General features: G+C 52.0%; 1 protein-coding gene across 1 annotated transcript; it reads left to right on the forward strand.

The window, feature by feature from the left end:
• The first annotated feature begins 12361 nt into the window (after nucleotides 1–12361).
• KLHDC7A (kelch domain containing 7A) lies at nucleotides 12362–19253 on the forward strand. The gene is made up of 2 exons (XM_073316797.2): nucleotides 12362–16521; nucleotides 16806–19253. Exon 1 carries the CDS (start codon nucleotides 12595–12597, stop codon nucleotides 15250–15252), a length of 2658 nt encoding a protein of 885 aa, XP_073172898.2. The 5' UTR covers nucleotides 12362–12594; the 3' UTR covers nucleotides 15253–16521; nucleotides 16806–19253.
• The last annotated feature ends 792 nt before the right edge of the window (nucleotides 19254–20045 follow it).

Raw genomic sequence — 20045 nt, forward strand, 5'->3', positions numbered from 1 at the left:
AATACAGAAAACCTCTGGCTATGGTTCAAGGAAAATGCTGAGGTTTCCTTGAGAGTTTGGGGGAGATGTCGAGCTACCTTGTTTCTAGAAACACAGGGATCCAAAGGGATCAGGAACGAGGCTGATTGTTATGTTGTGATTTTATTTCTTATGGCTCCTGATTAGCTGAAAAGCCATGTAATCAACAGTCTAGTGTTCATAGAACTATGCTGGAAACAAATTAAAAAGCAGAAGCAGAAGCTGAGCAGGCAGATGGAAGGAAGAGTCATCAAGTTCTGGAGCAGGGAGTTATGTACCAGGGAGCCCTAGTCCTGCGATTGGGCCCCGTAGGTGCTACATGATGCAAACCACAAATTGTGATAAAGACAACAGTGTTGTTCTGAAGACACATCTAATGCAAACACCTGCAAGATTTCATTCTGTTACAGGAACTTATTACCAGAAACAGAGAGAACTGGTTGCCTGAGCAGTGACTTAGGTGGACGAAGGAGGTGGGCTATGCTAATGGTTGGTCTTGTCGTTCAACTGGATTGGGACTTGGAAGCCCAAGGTCCTGTTCCTGGCTCTGACCCTGGGTAAATTCACAACTTGCACATGTAAAGGGTTGTAAGTCACAGTGTACCAGGGAAAGCAGGCTCTGTGAAGTCATTATGCATATTTTAAAGGCTGGTCTCCTTCAACATTTACCTCCAGGCTGGAGACCTTACCATACACTGAGTGATGGGCAAACCTCAAGAGGTTCAGGTCAGGGAAGTCCCCAAATCCTGAGCACTCACATGACCCTTATCAGAGCTCTTCAGACCAGGGAAGGGCCTGAGACCCAAGTGAGAGATCTGGGGTTGGATCCCCAACCCCTCCTGGCTTGAAAGTGTGGTGGAGGGAAGGAAGCCAGATCCCAGGTGGAATTTGGTTAGGGTCCATCTCAACAGCACATCTCATGACTCTGCAGAAGTAGCCTGGCTATCTCACTGGCTCAGGCTCCCTGGTGAAATTTTCACGTTTCTGCATGGCAGCCTCTCTTGAGAGAGAGTTTGACTCAACCCACCAGCCAGAATCTAGAGGTCCATAGACTTGGGAGGCAATAATACCCCACAATTCCACCTATTTTCTGTTCCCCCCCTTCTAGGGAATAGGTTGTGACGGAATTTGCCTGTGGGTAGCTCGCAACCAGCAAAACATCCTAGTCTCCATCCCTGCTCTCCTCCTCCGAGCCCTGAAGAGCAGGCAGGAGGGCCATCTTTCTGTGCAGCACTGAAATCTCTACCGGAAAATTCCAGCTCCTGTAGGGCACAAGAATTGTTCAGTCGCTGTAATCTCAGACTCCGCCCAGCAGCTATAAAAACGGGTTTCAATGCGCTGTGGGTAAATATGTAACCTGGCTCAGGTTCCCAGGAGGAGCCTGGAGCACAAGTGGGCATGCAGTTTTATTTAACCCCATTCCGCTAAGCGTCAGAGCTGTGCTGAGAACATAGCCCATGGGTACTGTACGTGCAACGTGCCTAGTGAGGTCAAACTCATCAGCTCAGGAAAACCATTAGTCAAATATAACAGGTGGGAGTGAGATAGGCCCAAGCCATGGCCAGGCCCCAGAACCTTCTTTCAGGGTAAAAAGGGTTTTCACCTATAGTCCCAGGCCTTCACACCAGGTATACAGTCCTGGTCTTCTGGGCCCAATAGCCCTGCTGGCCGCTTGTGTCCGGGGTCTTCCAGCTAGTGGTCCCAATGAGGCTGTTGGAAAACTCTGGCGCTCCCTTTCTACCCTGGCATCCAGCCTAGGGATCATTGTGGCAAGTGGTTAAGGTCTATGAGGTCAGACCTCTTGCTTCTTCCCTGGGCTACTTCCCACTGTGTGTTCACCTTCTCAGGTGGCATCTGCCCTGGGGTCAAGCCCCTAGCCTCAGTCCTCAAAGTAACAAAGGAAAAGAAACTGAATTGATAGAAATAAAGAGCTTCTCTTTCCTATCTGGATCTTCCAGCCATCTGTCCTACCGCTCTGTCTGGCCTGATCCCTTTGTACCCAGGTCCTACCATTCTGTACTCACAGGCAGCCAGAGGCAGTTTGGGTCTCTGCTGTGCTCCTCTCCAGGAGCTGAGGATGAAAGAGGGCTGTCCCCGGATGGACCCTTCTGAACTGAGCTTCTCCCTTTTTAAGGCTTCTCCTCCAAGATTGGCACGCCCCACAGGTGTGACTAGGTGGAGCTGCCTGGGCCCAAACCTGCTTCTTAACCCCTCCTTGCCCAGTGCGGGGATTGTATGTCCCATCACATCTTGCCCACAAGCCAAAGTTGTCTAAACTACCAGTATAGTTAAAGTAGTACAATCCCCATAGTATGGATACACGGGTATAAACGTGTTTACACAGGTACAGCTTAGTCGTATATGGGAAGAGGAATAAGCTATACCAGAAAAGATCCCTTTACACCAGTATAACAGGGTCCTCACTAAGCAGTGTAATGGAACGACTACTTTGGTAAGAAATCACTTCCCTAACCACCATGATTCTACCAGTACAACAGCTTGTGTTTTTCACCAAGACTGAAATCACAGTTTCACAAAATACTGATCAAATCTGGTTGCCAAAACAGGAAAACGATTTTGCAAAAAAAAAAAAAAAAAAAATTGAAAAATGCCAAATTTGTTTCCATTTCAGTTTTCAAAATGGATCCATTTTCAGGTGTGGGGTTTTTTGGTGTGTGTTTTGTTTTGCAAAATTTCTCCAAATATTTTGAACTGAAAGTTGAATTGAAATCATTCTTCAAATTTTTCACAGGCCAACAGCCATATGTTATTATTAGCAATCAGGTTTTTTTGCTCAGTGAAAGATTTTGTTGGCAATTTCAAATACAATTTTGATTAAGAAGTGTTGCGGAAAATTTTGTGAAAAAATGGACAATTCTTTGTGTGGTTTCACTTTGTAAAAAAAAAGGGGGGGTCATTTTTTGAGGAATAAACTTTTTAGGGATGAATTTTTTTTAAACCTAAAGTGAATTTGCTAGCCCTGGATCATCCACATCTTCCCTGAGATGGGGAGAAATCAAAGTGTGACAGACAATAATAATAACATCTAGTTCTTGTAGAGCACTTCTGATCAGCAAGTCTCAAAGTACTGTACAAAGGAGGTCAATTTATCTCCATTTTACAGACGGGAAAACTGAGGGAATGTCTACCCTGCACGCTAAGCCTGGCTCTGACCCAGGTTTGCACACAAGCCCTGTTTCCATCCACACACAAACCAGTCTGGCTCAGATCAGCAAGCACTCAGGACCTGGGACCTAGGATCCTGCTAAAGGGTGGGTCAGGGCTCAAGTCCCGCTGTGACTTGGGGCCAAGCTCTGCCATTTTGCAGTGTGGACGTAGATGAAGCTGCACACAGGTCTGTGTAGTGCAATACAGACACATTAGCACAGCTGTGAGACCCGTATCCAGCAACTGCAAGCCCAGGTTTACAACGCAGTGTGGACGCTCAAGCACAGGCTTAGAAACCTCTAGTCCACAAGCCTGGGTCCCATCGACCCAGGTTTACAAAGCCGTATAGACAGACCCTGAGGCACAGAGAGGAGAAGTGACTTGCCCAAAGTCGCTCTACAGGCCCATGGCAGAGCTAGATATAGAGCCCAGGTCTCCTGATTCCCAGTCTAGTGCTCTAGCCACTAGGCTGCACTGCCTCCAGTCCCAGCAGGTGAGCTGAGTTCTCTAGGGAGATGTTCAGAGTCGGTCTATACGCTGACAGCTGGTGCCATCCAGATGTAACACTTCGCATGGCAGGTCTTGTTGTTTGTTTGGGTTCCCACCTGCTGAAGCTGTTGATTTGCAATTAACTCAGTGGACAGAATGACTAACAGCGCTGGCAGAGTTCCCTGCACCACACCCCATTGTTTCTGTGTCCTTCGCTTGTTGGACGTTTGTCCCCTCCGACGCGGAGCAGAGGGCTGGCTCCCGGGCACTGGCTCATTAAACAAGGACAGTGACAAACGAGTGGCGGTCCACACACCTCACCTCCTGCACTCGCCACACTCTGTACCTGCCCACCTCAGACGCACCTCGCGTACACAAACGCCTGCCCCAGCAGAGCCTCCACCATCTACACACCTCTTCACTCACACGCCCAGGCACCCACCCACTCGCACTACACGCACACACTCACCGAACACCTACCCCCTACATCTCCTGGACACACGCACACACTCACCGAACACCTACCCCCTACATCTCCTGGACACACGCACACACTCACCGAACACCTACCCCCTACATCTCCTGGACACACGCGCACACTCACCGAACACCTACCCCCTACATCTCCTGGACACACGCGCACACTCACCGAACACCTACCCCCTACATCTCCTGGACACACGCGCACACTCACCGAACACCTACCCCCTACATCTCCTGGACACACGCACACACTCACCGAACACCTACCCCCTACATCTCCTGGACACACGCGCACACTCACCGAACACCTACCCCCTACATCTCCTGGACACACGCGCACACTCACCGAACACCTACCCCCTACATCTCCTGGACACACGCGCACACTCACCGAACACCTACCCCCTACATCTCCTGGACACACGCACACACTCACCGAACACCTACCCCCTACATCTCCTGGACACACGCACACACTCACCGAACACCTACCCCCTACATCTCCTGGACACACGCACACACTCACCGAACACCTACCCCCTACATCTCCTGGACACACGCGCACACTCACCGAACACCTACCCCCTACATCTCCTGGACACACGCGCACACTCACCGAACACCTACCCCCTACATCTCCTGGACACACGCGCACACTCACCGAACACCTACCCCCTACATCTCCTGGACACACGCGCACACTCACCGAACACCTACCCCCTACATCTCCTGGACACACGCGCACACTCACCGAACACCTACCCCCTACATCTCCTGGACACACGCACACACTCACCGAACACCTACCCCCTACATCTCCTGGACACAGGCACACACTCACCGAACACCTACCCCCCTACATCTCCTGGACACACGCACACACTCACCGAACACCTACCCCCTACATCTCCTGGACACACGCACACACTCACCGAACACCTACCCCCTACATCTCCTGGACACACACGCACACACTCACCGAACACCTACCCCCTACATCTCCTGGACACACGCACACACTCACCGAACACCTACCCCCTACATCTCCTGGACACACACGCACACACTCACCGAACACCTACCCCCTACATCTCCTGGACACACGCACACACTCACCGAACACCTACCCCCTACATCTCCTGGACACACGCACACACTCACCGAACACCTACCCCCTACATCTCCTGGACACACGCACACACTCACCGAACACCTACCCCCTACATCTCCTGGACACACGCACACACTCACCGAACACCTACCCCCTACATCTCCTGGACACACGCGCACACTCACCGAACACCTACCCCCTACATCTCCTGGACACACGCGCACACTCACCGAACACCTACCCCCTACATCTCCTGGACACACGCGCACACTCACCGAACACCTACCCCCTACATCTCCTGGACACACGCGCACACTCACCGAACACCTACCCCCTACATCTCCTGGACACACGCGCACACTCACCGAACACCTATCCCCTACATCTCCTGGACACACGCGCACACTCACCGAACACCTACCCCCTACATCTCCTGGACACACGCACACACTCACCGAACACCTACCCCCCTACATCTCCTGGACACACGCACACACTCACCGAACACCTACCCCCCTACATCTCCTGGACACACGCACACACTCACCGAACACCTACCCCCTACATCTCCTGGACACACGCACACACTCACCGAACACCTACCCCCTACATCTCCTGGACACACGCACACACTCACCGAACACCTATCCCCCTACATCTCCTGGACACACACACACACTCACCGAACACCTATCCCCCTACATCTCCTGGACACACGCACACACTCACCGAACTTACATCTCCTGGACACACACGCACACTCACCGAACACCTATCCCCCTACATCTCCTGGACACACACACACACTCACCGAACACCTACCCCCTACATCTCCTGGACACACGCACACACTCACCGAACACCTACCCCCTACATCTCCTGGACACAGGCACACACTCACCGAACACCTACCCCCTACATCTCCTGGACACACGCACACACTCACCGAACACCTACCCCCTACATCTCCTGGACACACGCACACACTCACCGAACACCTATCCCCCTACATCTCCTGGACACACACACACACTCACCGAACACCTACCCCCCTACATCTCCTGGACACACGCACACACTCACCGAACACCTACCCCCTACATCTCCTGGACACACGCACACACTCACCGAACACCTACCCCCTACATCTCCTGGACACACGCACACACTCACCGAACACCTACCCCCTACATCTCCTGGACACACGCACACACTCACCGAACACCTATCCCCTACATCTCCTGGACACACGCGCACACTCACCGAACACCTATCCCCTACATCTCCTGGACACACACGCACACTCACCGAACACCTACCCCCTACATCTCCTGGACACACGCGCACACTCACCGAACACCTACCCCCTACATCTCCTGGACACACACACACACTCACCGAACTTACATCTCCTGGACACACACGCACACTCACCGAACACCTATCCCCCTACATCTCCTGGACACACACACACACTCACCGAACTTACATCTCCTGGACACACACGCACACTCACCGAACACCTATCCCCCTACATCTCCTGGACACACACACACACTCACCGAACACCTATCCCCCTACATCTCCTGGACACACACACACACTCACCGAACACCTATCCCCCTACATCTCCTGGACACACACACACACTCACCGAACACCTATCCCCCTACATCTCCTGGACACACGCACACACTCACCGAACACCTACCCCCTACATCTCCTGGACACACGCACACACTCACCGAACACCTACCCCCTACATCTCCTGGACACACGCACACACTCACCGAACACCTACCCCCTACATCTCCTGGACACACGCACACACTCACCGAACACCTACCCCCTACATCTCCTGGACACACACACACACTCACCGAACACCTATCCCCCTACATCTCCTGGACACACACACACACTCACCGAACACCTATCCCCCTACATCTCCTGGACACACACACACACTCACCGAACTTACATCTCCTGGACACACACGCACACTCACCGAACACCTATCCCCCTACATCTCCTGGACACACACACACACTCACCGAACACCTATCCCCCTACATCTCCTGGACACACACACACACTCACTGAACACCTATCCCCCTACATCTCCTGGACACACACACACACTCACCGAACACCTACCCCCTACATCTCCTGGACACACACACACACTCACCGAACACCTACCCCCTACATCTCCTGGACACACACACACACTCACCGAACACCTATCCCCCTACATCTCCTGGACACACACACACACTCACCGAACACCTATCCCCCTACATCTCCTGGACACACACACACACTCACCGAACACCTATCCCCCCACATCTCCTGGACACACACACACACTCACCGAACACCTACCCCCTACATCTCCTGGACACACGCACACACTCACCGAACACCTACCCCCTACATCTCCTGGACACACGCACACACTCACCGAACACCTACCCCCTACATCTCCTGGACACACGCACACACTCACCGAACACCTATCCCCCTACATCTCCTGGACACACACGCACACTCACCGAACACCTATCCCCCTACATCTCCTGGACACACGCGCACACTCACCGAACACCTACCCCCTACATCTCCTGGACACACACACACACTCACCGAACACCTATCCCCCTACATCTCCTGGACACACACACACACTCACCGAACACCTATCCCCCTACATCTCCTGGACACACACACACACTCACCGAACTTACATCTCCTGGACACACACGCACACTCACCGAACACCTATCCCCCTACATCTCCTGGACACACACACACACTCACCGAACACCTACCCCCTACATCTCCTGGACACACACACACACTCACCGAACACCTATCCCCCTACATCTCCTGGACACACACACACACTCACCGAACACCTACCCCCCTACATCTCCTGGACACACACACACACTCACCGAACACCTATCCCCCTTCATCTCCTGGGCACACACACACACTCACCGAACACCTACCCCCCTACATCTCCTGGACACACGCACACACTCACCGAACACCTATCCCCCTACATCTCCTGGACACACACACACACTCACCGAACACCTACCCCCTACATCTCCTGGACACACGCACACACTCACCGAACACCTATCCCCCTACATCTCCTGGACACACGCACACACTCACCGAACACCTACCCCCTACATCTCCTGGACACACACGCACACTCACCGAACACCTATCCCCCTACATCTCCTGGACACACGCACACACTCACCGAACACCTATCCCCCTAAATCTCCTGGACACACACACACACTCACCGAACACCTATCCCCCTACATCTCCTGGACACACACACACACTCACCGAACACCTACCCCCTACATCTCCTGGACACACACACACACTCACCGAACACCTATCCCCCTACATCTCCTGGACACACGCACACACTCACCGAACACCTACCCCCTACATCTCCTGGACACACGCACACACTCACCGAACACCTATCCCCTACATCTCCTGGACACACACACACACACACCGAACACCTACCCCCTACATCTCCTGGACACACACACACACTCACCGAACACCTATCCCCCTACATCTCCTGGACACACACACACACTCACCGAACACCTACCCCCTACATCTCCTGGACACACACACACACTCACCGAACACCTATCCCCCTACATCTCCTGGACACACACGCACACTCACCGAACACCTATCCCCTACATCTCCTGGACACACACACACACTCACCGAACACCTATCCCCTACATCTCCTGGACACACACACACACACACCGAACACCTATCCCCCTAAATCTCCTGGACACACGCACACACTCACCGAACACCTACCCCCTACATCTCCTGGACACACGCACACACTCACCGAACACCTACCCCCTACATCTCCTGGACACACACGCACACTCACCGAACACCTATCCCCTACATCTCCTGGACACACACACACACTCACCGAACACCTACCCCCTACATCTCCTGGACACACACACACACACACACACACACATCCCACATGCACACACCCCTAATACTTATTCACTCACATCGCATATATCCCATGCACACTCGGCAAATATCTATCCAGCCACATCTCATCGACACACTTACACCCCACAAATACCGCAGCACGCATATACCGGTGCATCCCTCGTCCACATCGACCACAACAACGACAGCCCTAACCTTTCACCTCACAAACACACAGTACACACAGTGCTCACCTGCTTCACTACATACACACTCACTCACATCCAGGTCTATATCAGCTGTAACACACACACCCCCCCCTCCCAGACATATCCTCTCACATCACAAGTACACACTGCATACACTGCTTATAGACTGGCCACACACAATGCACACTTCCCACAGATTTCCAGCACAGATGGATCCCGTGCAACACAACCATACAGCCGCACACACATCCACCCCTTTCAGACGTATCCACCCATATCATAAATGCTCAGGATGTACCCTGTGTTACTCACCCCCTTCACACACCAGCCACTTACTTCACATGTTTACGTGTACACCCCCCCCACAGCTACCCGCCTGTATCCCCAGAGCTACATCCCACACCAACACCCCCCCCAAGTACCTATCCACCCACACTACACACACCTGATACCGCCCCACCCCAGGCAACACCCGCCCACCATCCACACGCTCCAGTCACAAACTCACATCACGCGTCCCGCCCTCCCCCAGCCACAAAAAATAGAATAAAAATCATCCCGCTCAGGGAAGAGAAAGAACAGTCAGGAAACATTCTCTGGATTAAATGTGTAACTAATCCCATCTAAAATAGGCCTGTTTGTTTGCATTGCACCACGGTGTTTGCTTAGATTGTTTTATCCTCCCCCTTAGCAAACTGAGGAGCTGCCTGGTTACTCTCACATGACACTGAGCGCGAACCTTGGCACACACACACACACGGCCTAATATAGACTTCCAATTATCTTTTAATTTTGCTCCTGTCTTCATTTGTTCATTTCATTCCTTTTTTTTAAGCAATCATTTATTTCACTCCAAGGCGGCTATGGCTGCTCCCTGCACCTGCCATGCTCAGCCCGTTGTAGCAAGAGGACTTTGTGACTTTCCCAGCGGTTCCCTTCACTTGCCATTACTGAACTTCAGGTCGCCATGTCTCCCCAGGGAAGGAGGAAGACTGGGAATGCCTCCCTGCCGGTTCCTGCCCCTGCCTCAGGGCACTCAAATTCATGGCTACTTACTCACACGACCAAGGAGGGAGCCTCAGCACAGAGAGGGGTAACACAGTGTTCTCGTCACCTGCTCCGCCTGACGGGAACGGGTTGTGGTATAGAATCATAGAATCATAGAATATCAGGGTTGGAAGGGACCCCAGAAGGTCATCTAGTCCCACCCCCTGCTCGAAGCAGGACCAATTCCCAGTTAAATCATCCCAGCCAGGGCTTTGTCAAGCCTGACCTTAAAAACCTCTAAAGAAGGAGATTCTACCACCTCCCTAGGTACATCCCCCCGCTCCGGCAAGTGCCTTGGGGAGGGAGGAGGAGGAGCAGGGAGAGGAGGGGCTGTGAACCACATCTGGAAACGAGCACCCCAGGGCAGATCCTCCGCTGACGTCACTGGAGTTTTACATCAATTGACACCAGATGGGGATCTGGCTCTACAGTGTTATTTGCAAGGTTGGAAAGGCAGCTGGTCTACTCCCAGAGCTGCTCCTGCTGCTAGAGGCGAAGGCCTCCCACAACGGATTCAGGGTTGAGGTACATGGCCCGTCTTGAATCTGCCCCTGAACTTTGGGGTGCTTAGCCAATCCTTGCCCACGGCTGTGATGGTAACCCCCTGGAACCGAGGGAATGAGCTGAAGGTTTGTAAGCAGCTGGCATTTCCACCCTGCTGCTAAAGGAGCACATTCACATGCTGGCCCAAACTCCGCCCCCTTCCCCCCCCCCGGGCATTTGCCTTTATGGTTCATTTAAACACCACCACATAAATCTCAGCTCGTGTTTTGCCCTGAGCGTGGCTATGCTTAGGGATTGTCCAAGATGGATGGATGGGTGGATTGACACACAGACCCTGCCTCAAAGAAAGACTCGACCCTTTATACCTCTAAGTTGGAACTAACAGGATCCACTGGTTCTGATATCCACCGTCAGCCCAGGTTTCAGCAGGCAGACGTCCGCCGCATGAGAACGTCGCCACACCTGGCACCTCTGCTGTCAGCAGATAGGATAAGGACTAGCCAGGCCATGAAGCTGGGATGTCCTCTCACCAGGACAGGACATGCCTCCACGGTGAGGAGTGAGGTTCATGGGCAGGGCAGTATGCAGAGAAACTTTTCAAAGTGATCAGTTCTGTGTGGGTAAACAGGGGACTTCCCTCTCCTGGACTGTCAATCCTGCACGTGTTCCTCTACTCACTCCCCATCCATGGGCCCACCAAGCCGCATCAACTCCTGCTGGCAGTGTCCAAACTGGCCATCCATCAGTACAGGAGGCGGGAGATGGATGGGGGTCAGTCTTCTGCGACTGTGTGGCCTTTTTCCAGACCCTTGCCCAGGCATGTGTCCTGTAGGTAGTATCCCATCTCCTTGGACTCCTTCTCACATCAGTGGACTCTGTCTGTGGTTCTCTTCTTGGCATCCCTCAATTTGACCCCGTGACCCTCCCCCGCAACATGCACAGAGTTTGTTCATTCTTTGGCCCCAGGAATCGGTTAAATTCTTGGTTCCTGGCCCCTCCCTCACCTGAGATGGGGGGGGCTTTCATTCTTTTCCTGGGCTCCTCCCACCATCCCAGGATTTAAAATAGGCCAGCCCCTTTCCCCAGCTACCATATTCGTGATAAGCTGAAAACAAAATGGACCCTTTTAAAAAAAATTGTTTAAAGGCATGGAGAAAAGTCTGGGGGCTGGCTTGGGAAGCTATTTTCACCCCTCCTTTGCCTTTTGACTTACTTGTATTTTTTCTAAGCCTCTCTGTTTACCCGGCTAATAAAGCCAGCTCCATGTCACTTACTGTCTGCTGCCTGGCATGCACATTTGCACCTGAGCCCAGCCCAGCCCACCTTGCTCAAATATGCAAAGCTGCTATGGAAAGCAGACACTGAATGCTCCAGCCGCCAGCTGGAAGCCTGTGCCAGTCTATCTGCCGCAGGTGAAAGTCACCTTGCCCCCAAACTCCTCGGGGAGCTCAGAGAGAGAGAGAGGCCTGCTTTGCCTTGAGCTTGTCCCAGCGTGGCAATCGTTAATCAGATTCTTCGCATTCCTGACTGCTGGCCTGTTATGGAAGAATGACCAACGGGGATCAAGTCAGCCAGGACTGGCAGCCAGACATGCAGCTCACTGGGAAGCTGGCACTTTCCGCAGCAGCTCTGCTTCTACTGACTTTGGCTTATAGAGTCTATAAGTCCCGGCCATCCAGCCGCAGGATCCGAAAAGCCGACCGTGGAACAGGGCAGAGAGAAAAGGCTGGATCTGGAAGGGGAGGCGCAGAAGAAATGCCAGAGGGACTCAGGTACAGGCAAGTCAACAGCAATGGGGTGAGGCCAAGCAGCAGCAAAGGGAATCAAGGTGCGCACCTGGGTGGGACGGTCGTGCCGGGAAATGCGCGGGGCCCACAAAGCACACCGCTCAGGGAAGATCAAAGGCTGCCGAAGGGGGAGGAGGAGGAGAAAGAGAAGGGAACAGAGGCTTGTCAGCTGGTCACTGAATCACAGCCAGGCAGAAAGCAGCCTGTTTCAGAGGGAGAGGGGCAGAGTCCAGGTGTGGTCCCGAGCGCGGGGCCGATGGCAACAGCAGACGGTGCAGAGCAGGAGGTGCCGGTGGCAGGAACAGAAGCCGGGGGTAAGCGTAACGTTTGCGGTCTGGCAAGCAAACCGGACGGCTCTGTAGAGGACAGCAGGGACGTAGCCTCGCAGCAATCTGGGTTTAGCGTCAGCCTCAGGCACAATCCTTGCAGCACCCAACCAGGAAACGCTGCTGAGCTCACAGCAGCTGACAGATCCACCCCGAACACTGAGGAGGAGGAGGAAGTAGGAGACATGAGTGAGAGTTTGGTTTGGAACCAGGAGGCCTGCGCTGGCCAGGAGAGGATTCAGACCCTCAATGCCACGTCAGACATGGGCTTAGCCATCAACCAAAGCAATAAGAGGTCTGAGGCCTCCTACGCTTTCTCCTCTGTTGCAAAGATACAGGTGGAGGAAAACTATATTAAAGAGAGGCAGCCCAGGGAAGAAAAGCCACGGCAGTCCGCATCCTCTGCTACTAGCCTGCGAGGCAAGGTCTATGACTACTACGTCCAGTCCACCTCGCAGTCTGTGTCGAAGGAGCGGCCCTGCTCGTACACCGGCTCACTCTACGACCCTGACAAAATCCGTGAAGAGCTAAGTGAATATGAAACTTGGCTGCGCATGTCTACGCCCCAAGAACCAGCCAGGGAGTCGGCAGTGGGAGATGAAGACCGAGCATCACCAACAGCAAACACCCCACCCATCTCTCCCAGTCTCCTGCCTTCCAGACATCCCACAGAGAGTGGGGAGCCTGCAGACTGGGGTGGTGCATCTGATCAGGGCAGCTCCTTCCCACCCGCCCAGAAGACAGCTGAACCAGAACGCAGGTTGGGCAGGAAAGAGAGTTTCCACCAAATTGCAGATAACCCCGAACTTCAGGTGCAGATGGAAGGGTTTGGGGTTTTGACACCAGCCGGCAGAAGATCTGACTCAAGCACTCCCCCCACTAGTCCTCTCCGCTCCGGCTCCGTCGTTTCCTGGGCGGAATCGTTTCACAGACTCCAGCCTCAAGCAAGCAACGAACCCAGAGTGGAACTCATTGCTGGTGCCAACTTCTTCAAAGTCCCATTAAGCTTGCAGTCCGACGTGGACATCCACTTGGATTTGGGGAACTGCTATGATGTCCTGTGCATGGCCAAGAAGCAGAAAGTGGACAGTCTCCAGGAGGCAGCTTATAAGGTCATGAGCGACAATTACCTTCAGGTCCTGAAGAACCCGTCAATCTACGGGCGCCTCAATGCCAGGGAGAGGGAGCTGATCCTCCTGAGGAGGATGAAGGGCAGGAAGTACGTCACTGTGGCGGACGTCAGCACTCAGGAGCAGAGCTTGCACACCAGCAGGCTCTGTTACTATGATAATGAAGGCGACGTCTGGCATCCGCTGTCCTATATGCCAGTGGAGGCGGTTTCTAGGGGGTGTGCCATCTGCAGCATGTTCAATTACCTCTTTGTGGTGGCTGGCTGCGAAGGGGTGGGCCAGCACCAGAAGCCTTCCAACAGGGTCTTCTGCTACAACCCCCTGACCAATATCTGGCAGGAGATCTGCCCACTGAACCAAGCCAGGCCTCATTGCAAGCTTGTCGCCTTGGATGGGTGCCTGTATGCGATTGGGGGAGAGTGCCTCTATACTGTGGAGAGGTATGACCCCCGCCAGGACCGGTGGGCCTTCACCGCGCCGCTGCCCAATGACACCTTCGCCGTGGCCCACACCGCAACGGCGTGCGACGGGGAGATTTATGTGACCGGGGGCACACTGCGCTACATGTTGCTCCGGTACGTCAGCCGGTCGGATAGCTGGAAGGTCAGCATCGCCGGCGGGAGCAAGGACCGGACCACCGAAATGGTCACCGCCGGGGGCTTCATCTACCGCTTTGACCTCAACCGCAGCATGGGCATCAGTGTCTACCGCTGCAGCCCGAAAGCCAAGCTGTGGTACGAGTGCGCCACCAAACGCACGCCCTTCCCGCCCTGCTTCCAGTGCGCCGTGGTCGAGAACCTGGTCTACTGCATCAGCCGCCAGTCCAACATCAGGTTCCTGGCTGACTGCGTCTCGCCGCGCTTCGGAGTCAAGGAGTTACAACTTTTCCCTTCCCCCCGAGGGACCCTCTTCCCCGTCGTCCTGGTGCTGCCAGACAGAGGCACAGTGCAAACAACGGTCTGATGGGAAGCTAAAAAAAAAAAAACCCTGATTCTTCTCTCTTCTTTTGTCCTGTGCTCTTGGGCCAAAGGCAGCTCCCAGAGCCTGAGCCACAGAACTCAGAGCCTGGTCAAATCCGGACTTCCCTGAAGTCCAGGGATATTCACTTCCACAGATCTAATTCAGCCCATTATAGAGATGATCCAACTATGGCATTTGCATCCAAACTTTCAGGGGGGCTTTTATCCTTGGTTCAAGCCCTTCTCTACTTAAAAAGCAGCCGGTGGCCATGCAGGCCCTGGAGGGTGGGGAGGAACAAAGCAGGCTAACTGTATATTTCCATTGCTAGCAAATGCCTCCCACTAGCCGTTCCCGTTCATCTGCCACAGAAGATGCAAACAGCGGGTGCATTGGGTGGGTGCCTTTGTTTTGTGGATCCTTAAATGCCTGTAAATGTGGGTGCAAATTAAATGCAGGCCTCAGGCTCCTGGGAAGTTGCCACAGGGGAGCAAAGTTTGGGACACCTCTACAGTAATTTTCCACTGTGCCTGGTGCGGTACATCGCTATGCCTTGCAGGCAAGGGGTGTTTATTATGTACCAGAAAGACAGTTGCAAAGGGAGCTCCCTGGAGGTTTTTCAAGTGTGCGGGTGGAGGGAGGGAGTCTGAAAGGGACAGCATCCAGACTGTGTCATTTCCACCAATGCCATGTCAAGGACTTCAGCTGCCTGCGAGGGCTGGAACTGAGGCAGGGTATGGCCATAGGCATCATCACCTAAAGCAAGCAGCTGAGCGGCGAGCCCCATGTCCCCGTGTCGGCAGCCCCAGCAGGGAGGCCGGGAGCTGAATGGGCTGCGGCTGCGGAGCCAGCTCAGGGCTGTGGTACCCAGGCAGGGCATCAAGGGGGGAGCTGGCATTGTTTATGCCCAGGCCATGATCATTCAGCGAGTAAAGAGACAACTTCAGCCTCCGCCGGGCCTGCCAAGATGGCGCTTTCCAACAGCACGGTATGTTTTTGAATGGCTAGAGAACTGGGCCACTTCCAAAAATAGCCCCAGGTCCCAGCCCACACTGAATGCAGTTGCAGTTTCCATGGCAAACGTCAGTGAGGCGAACTTTGCCCCAGCTACTGAGCCAAGCACGGAGATCAGCTACTTGCTCTGGGCCTGGTTCACAGCTGTCCCGTGGCCCCTTTGCACTGGCAACGAAAAGCAGCGGCCCAGCTCCTCGGCGCACAAGGCTTTTCTTACAGCTGTCTGTGCTCCCCCCTCCTCCTCCTCAGCAAGAACTCCAGGTACAAGGGGCATTCTGGGCACGGCTGGGGGAAGGACGGGGGTGTGGCTGGGGTAGGTTTCTGTCCTGGGGATTCCCTGCTTGCCATAATGGGTATAAGGCAACTGGGTGAAAGTTAAGGATCCACTAGCAGGCAAACTTGGGTCCAAACCAACCCCTGGCAGCCACAGAATCTGGGGGGACGTAGGCCCCCTCAACTCTCTTTAGCCCCTACCCTCATTGCCTTCATATTTCAAAAAAAACCTCTGCTGCATTGATTATTATTGCAATGTCTTTATATTACAGTAGCACCTAGCGTCTCCAGTCTGGATCAGTCCCCACTGATGTACAGCTGCGTAAGGCTAACTGTTGTGCTTTGGTCAAGTCATTTAACCGCTCTGTGCCTCAGTTTCCCCATCTGTAAAACAGGGATAAGGATACTTAGCTACCTTACAGAGCATCGCTAAGCTAATTCAAGTCAGTGAAGCCCTTCCGTGCAAGATGCTATCTATTTATTGATCTTAGGGATATCCAAAGCACCTCTTGCCTTGTTATCTAAATGCTACAGAAGTACAAATGTTTGGTATTTAATAAAACTAACCAAGATCGGGTGTTGTGCATCTTTTAAAATCTGTAATCGAATCTACAAGAAAGAAAACAATTGGTAACAAGATTCTGAAGTGAGTTAGCAAATTAAAACAAGAATGTCTTTGCAAAATGTTTTAATGGGCACAACTGCCTTAATGTCTGATCCTGCACACGGAGCCAGTGCAGCTCTCTATTGGTCAAGCAGATGCTATGGTATAAGCTGGCCAATTGTCTCAGCTCTGATTGGCTCAGGGCAAAAGGGATTTCACACGTTTTGAAGGAGGCACTGCAAGGTAAAATCCTTTAACAAGAGCAAATGAGTCCCTTAACATAAGGGCTGGGACCAAGGTGTGACGTTGCACCCCATAATGCTTTACAGAAATATGCTTAGGAGTGTAAATATGACATAACTGGAATATATTTTATGCTACATATGCCATGTAACATATCTTTGCAAAGGTTATGTTCTGCTATTCATCCTATTCATGTGCATGTATCATTTTTATATCTGAAGTTAGGGGCGTTGGCTCTATGCTTTTATTTGAAATGTTTGCTGTAGAAAGCACCTAAGGCAGATTTGATCAACATAGTGTGAGGGGTTTATTCAAGTAAATGGAAGTACTTGGCTAACAATGGACCTTGATAGAAGCCAATCCACATCTGAGCTTTCCTGGGAATGTTCCTAAACTTAATTTCCCCAATACTAATTTCTCCCTACTGTTACTCACGCCTTCTTGTCAACTGTCTGTAATGGGTCACTCTCTTACCACTTCAAAAGTTATTTTTCCTCCCTTGGTATCCTGCTGTTAATTGATTTATCTTGTTAGACTGACCTCACACTTGGTAAAGCAACCCCCTATCCTTTCATGTATTTATACCTGCTCCGGTATTTTCACTCCATGCATCCGATGAAGTGGGTTCTAGCCCATGAAAGCTTATGCCCAAATATATTTGTTAGTCTCTAAGGTGCCACAAGGACTCCTCGTTGTTTTTGTAGAGAACTAAGTCATTCATGGACATGTGACTTGGCCATGTGACTCCAAAACTCCATCTTGTAGAGGGGATTCTACACAGGGGGAGGGAGGTGTTTAGACCCACAAGGAGAAACTATATAAAACCTTTGGAGACCCCTCCATTTGGTCTTCAGCTGGCTCAAGAGATAGCCTCTCCACCCCCAAAGGATACCTGAAAGATACTGGAACGAAGGACAGTAACCACAGGGATGTGAGTGATTACTGGACTCAGACTAGAAGGAGGCTCGTCTGTAAAAGAAGCTTATTGAAACATCTCTGAGGGTGAGATTTTATCTGTATTCAGTTTTCTTACTGTATTAGGCTTAGACTTGCATGTTTTATTTTATTTTGCTTGGTAATTCACTTTGTTCTGTCTGTTATTACTTAGAACCACTTAAATCCTACTTTTTGTATTTCACAAAATCACTTTTTACTTATTAATTAACCCAGAGTATGTATTAATATCTGGGGGTGGGGGGGAAACAGCCGTGCATCTCTCTCTGTCAGTGTTATAGAGGGAGAACAATTTATGAATTTACCCTGTATAAGCTTTATAAAGAGTAAAATGGATTCATTTGTGGTTTGGACCCCAGTGGGAGTTGAGTATCTGAGTGCTGGAGACAGGAGCACTTCTTAAGCTGTTTTCATTTAAGCCTGCAGCTTTCGGGGGGACGTGGTTCAGACCTGGGTCTGGGTTTGCAGCAGGCTAGAGGGTCTGGCTCAAACCAGGGAGGGCACTGAAGTCCCAAGCTGGCAGGGCAAGCAGGGGCAGAGATAGTCTCAGCACATCAGGTGGCAGTCCCCAAGGGGCTTTCCGTGATCCAACCCGTCACACACGGAAAAGAAACTTTAGGAATAAAATTAAAGGTGTGAATTTTATCACAGTCATGGAGGAGGAGAACCAGGGAATGGTGATAATAAAGATATCAAGGTCTGATCCAAAGCCCACTGCAGTCAATCAAGAAAGCGTGCCCCCCAGCAGAGGTAGACAGACGTATGCTAGCTTCACTCAAGCTATTGGGCTAAAAATAGCAGTGTGGATGAGGCATCTCCAGTTGCGGTTTGGACTAACTAACCCCTCAGGTCCAAGGGGGTCAAACAAAGCATTCCGTTCAGCCCCAAATTAAATCTTTCCATTTTGAACCTTTCTGAGAAGACAATTAAATTGAAGGAAATTTCTAAACAAAAAGTTGCTTCGATTCGAAAAATCAAAATGTTTGATTTTGAAAATTTAAATCCTGGGATGGTGGGAGGAGCCCATGAAACGGCCAAATAAAACAGTTGTAATTTTCGGGGGGGGTGGGGATGGGGGGGAAGGCGGGCGGCTGAAACAATTCAGCAAAATCAAAGGGGGTTTGCAACATAGAATCATAGAATCATAGAATATCAGGGTTGGAAGGGACCCCAGAAGGTCATCTAGTCCAACCCCCTGCTCGAAGCAGGACCAATTCCCAGTTAAATCATCCCAGCCAGGGCTTTGTCAAGCCTGACCTTAAAAACCTCTAAGGAAGGAGATTCTACCACCTCCCTAGGTAACGCATTCCAGTGTTTCACCACCCTCTTAGTGAAAAAGTTCTTCCTAATATCCAATCTAAACCTCCCCCACTGCAACTTGAGACCATTACTCCTCGTTCTGTCATCTGCTACCATTGAGAACAGTCTAGAGCCATCCTCTTTGGAACCCCCTTTCAGGTAGTTGAAAGCAGCTATCAAATCCCCCCTCATTCTTCTCTTCTGCAGGCTAAACAATCCCAGCTCCCTCAGCCTCTCCTCATAAGTCATGTGTTCTAGACCCCTAATCATTTTTGTTGCCCTTCACTGGACTCTTTCCAATTTATCCACATGTTTTGGCGCTGCTGAATCTGCCTTTTTTCTTGCACAAAAAAACCCCCAAAAAACCGAAACACAAAGTTTGGCCAACAATGTTACCCAGCTCTAGTCAATG

This window comes from Lepidochelys kempii, chromosome 18, assembly GCF_965140285.1.
Source record: "Lepidochelys kempii isolate rLepKem1 chromosome 18, rLepKem1.hap1, whole genome shotgun sequence".
Classification (NCBI taxonomy): Eukaryota; Metazoa; Chordata; order Testudines; family Cheloniidae; genus Lepidochelys; species Lepidochelys kempii.

Coding starts and splice junctions, on each gene's coding strand:
- KLHDC7A (XM_073316797.2), top strand. CDS start 12,595: ATGACCAACGGGGATCAAGTCAGCCAGGACTGGCAGCCAGACATGCAG.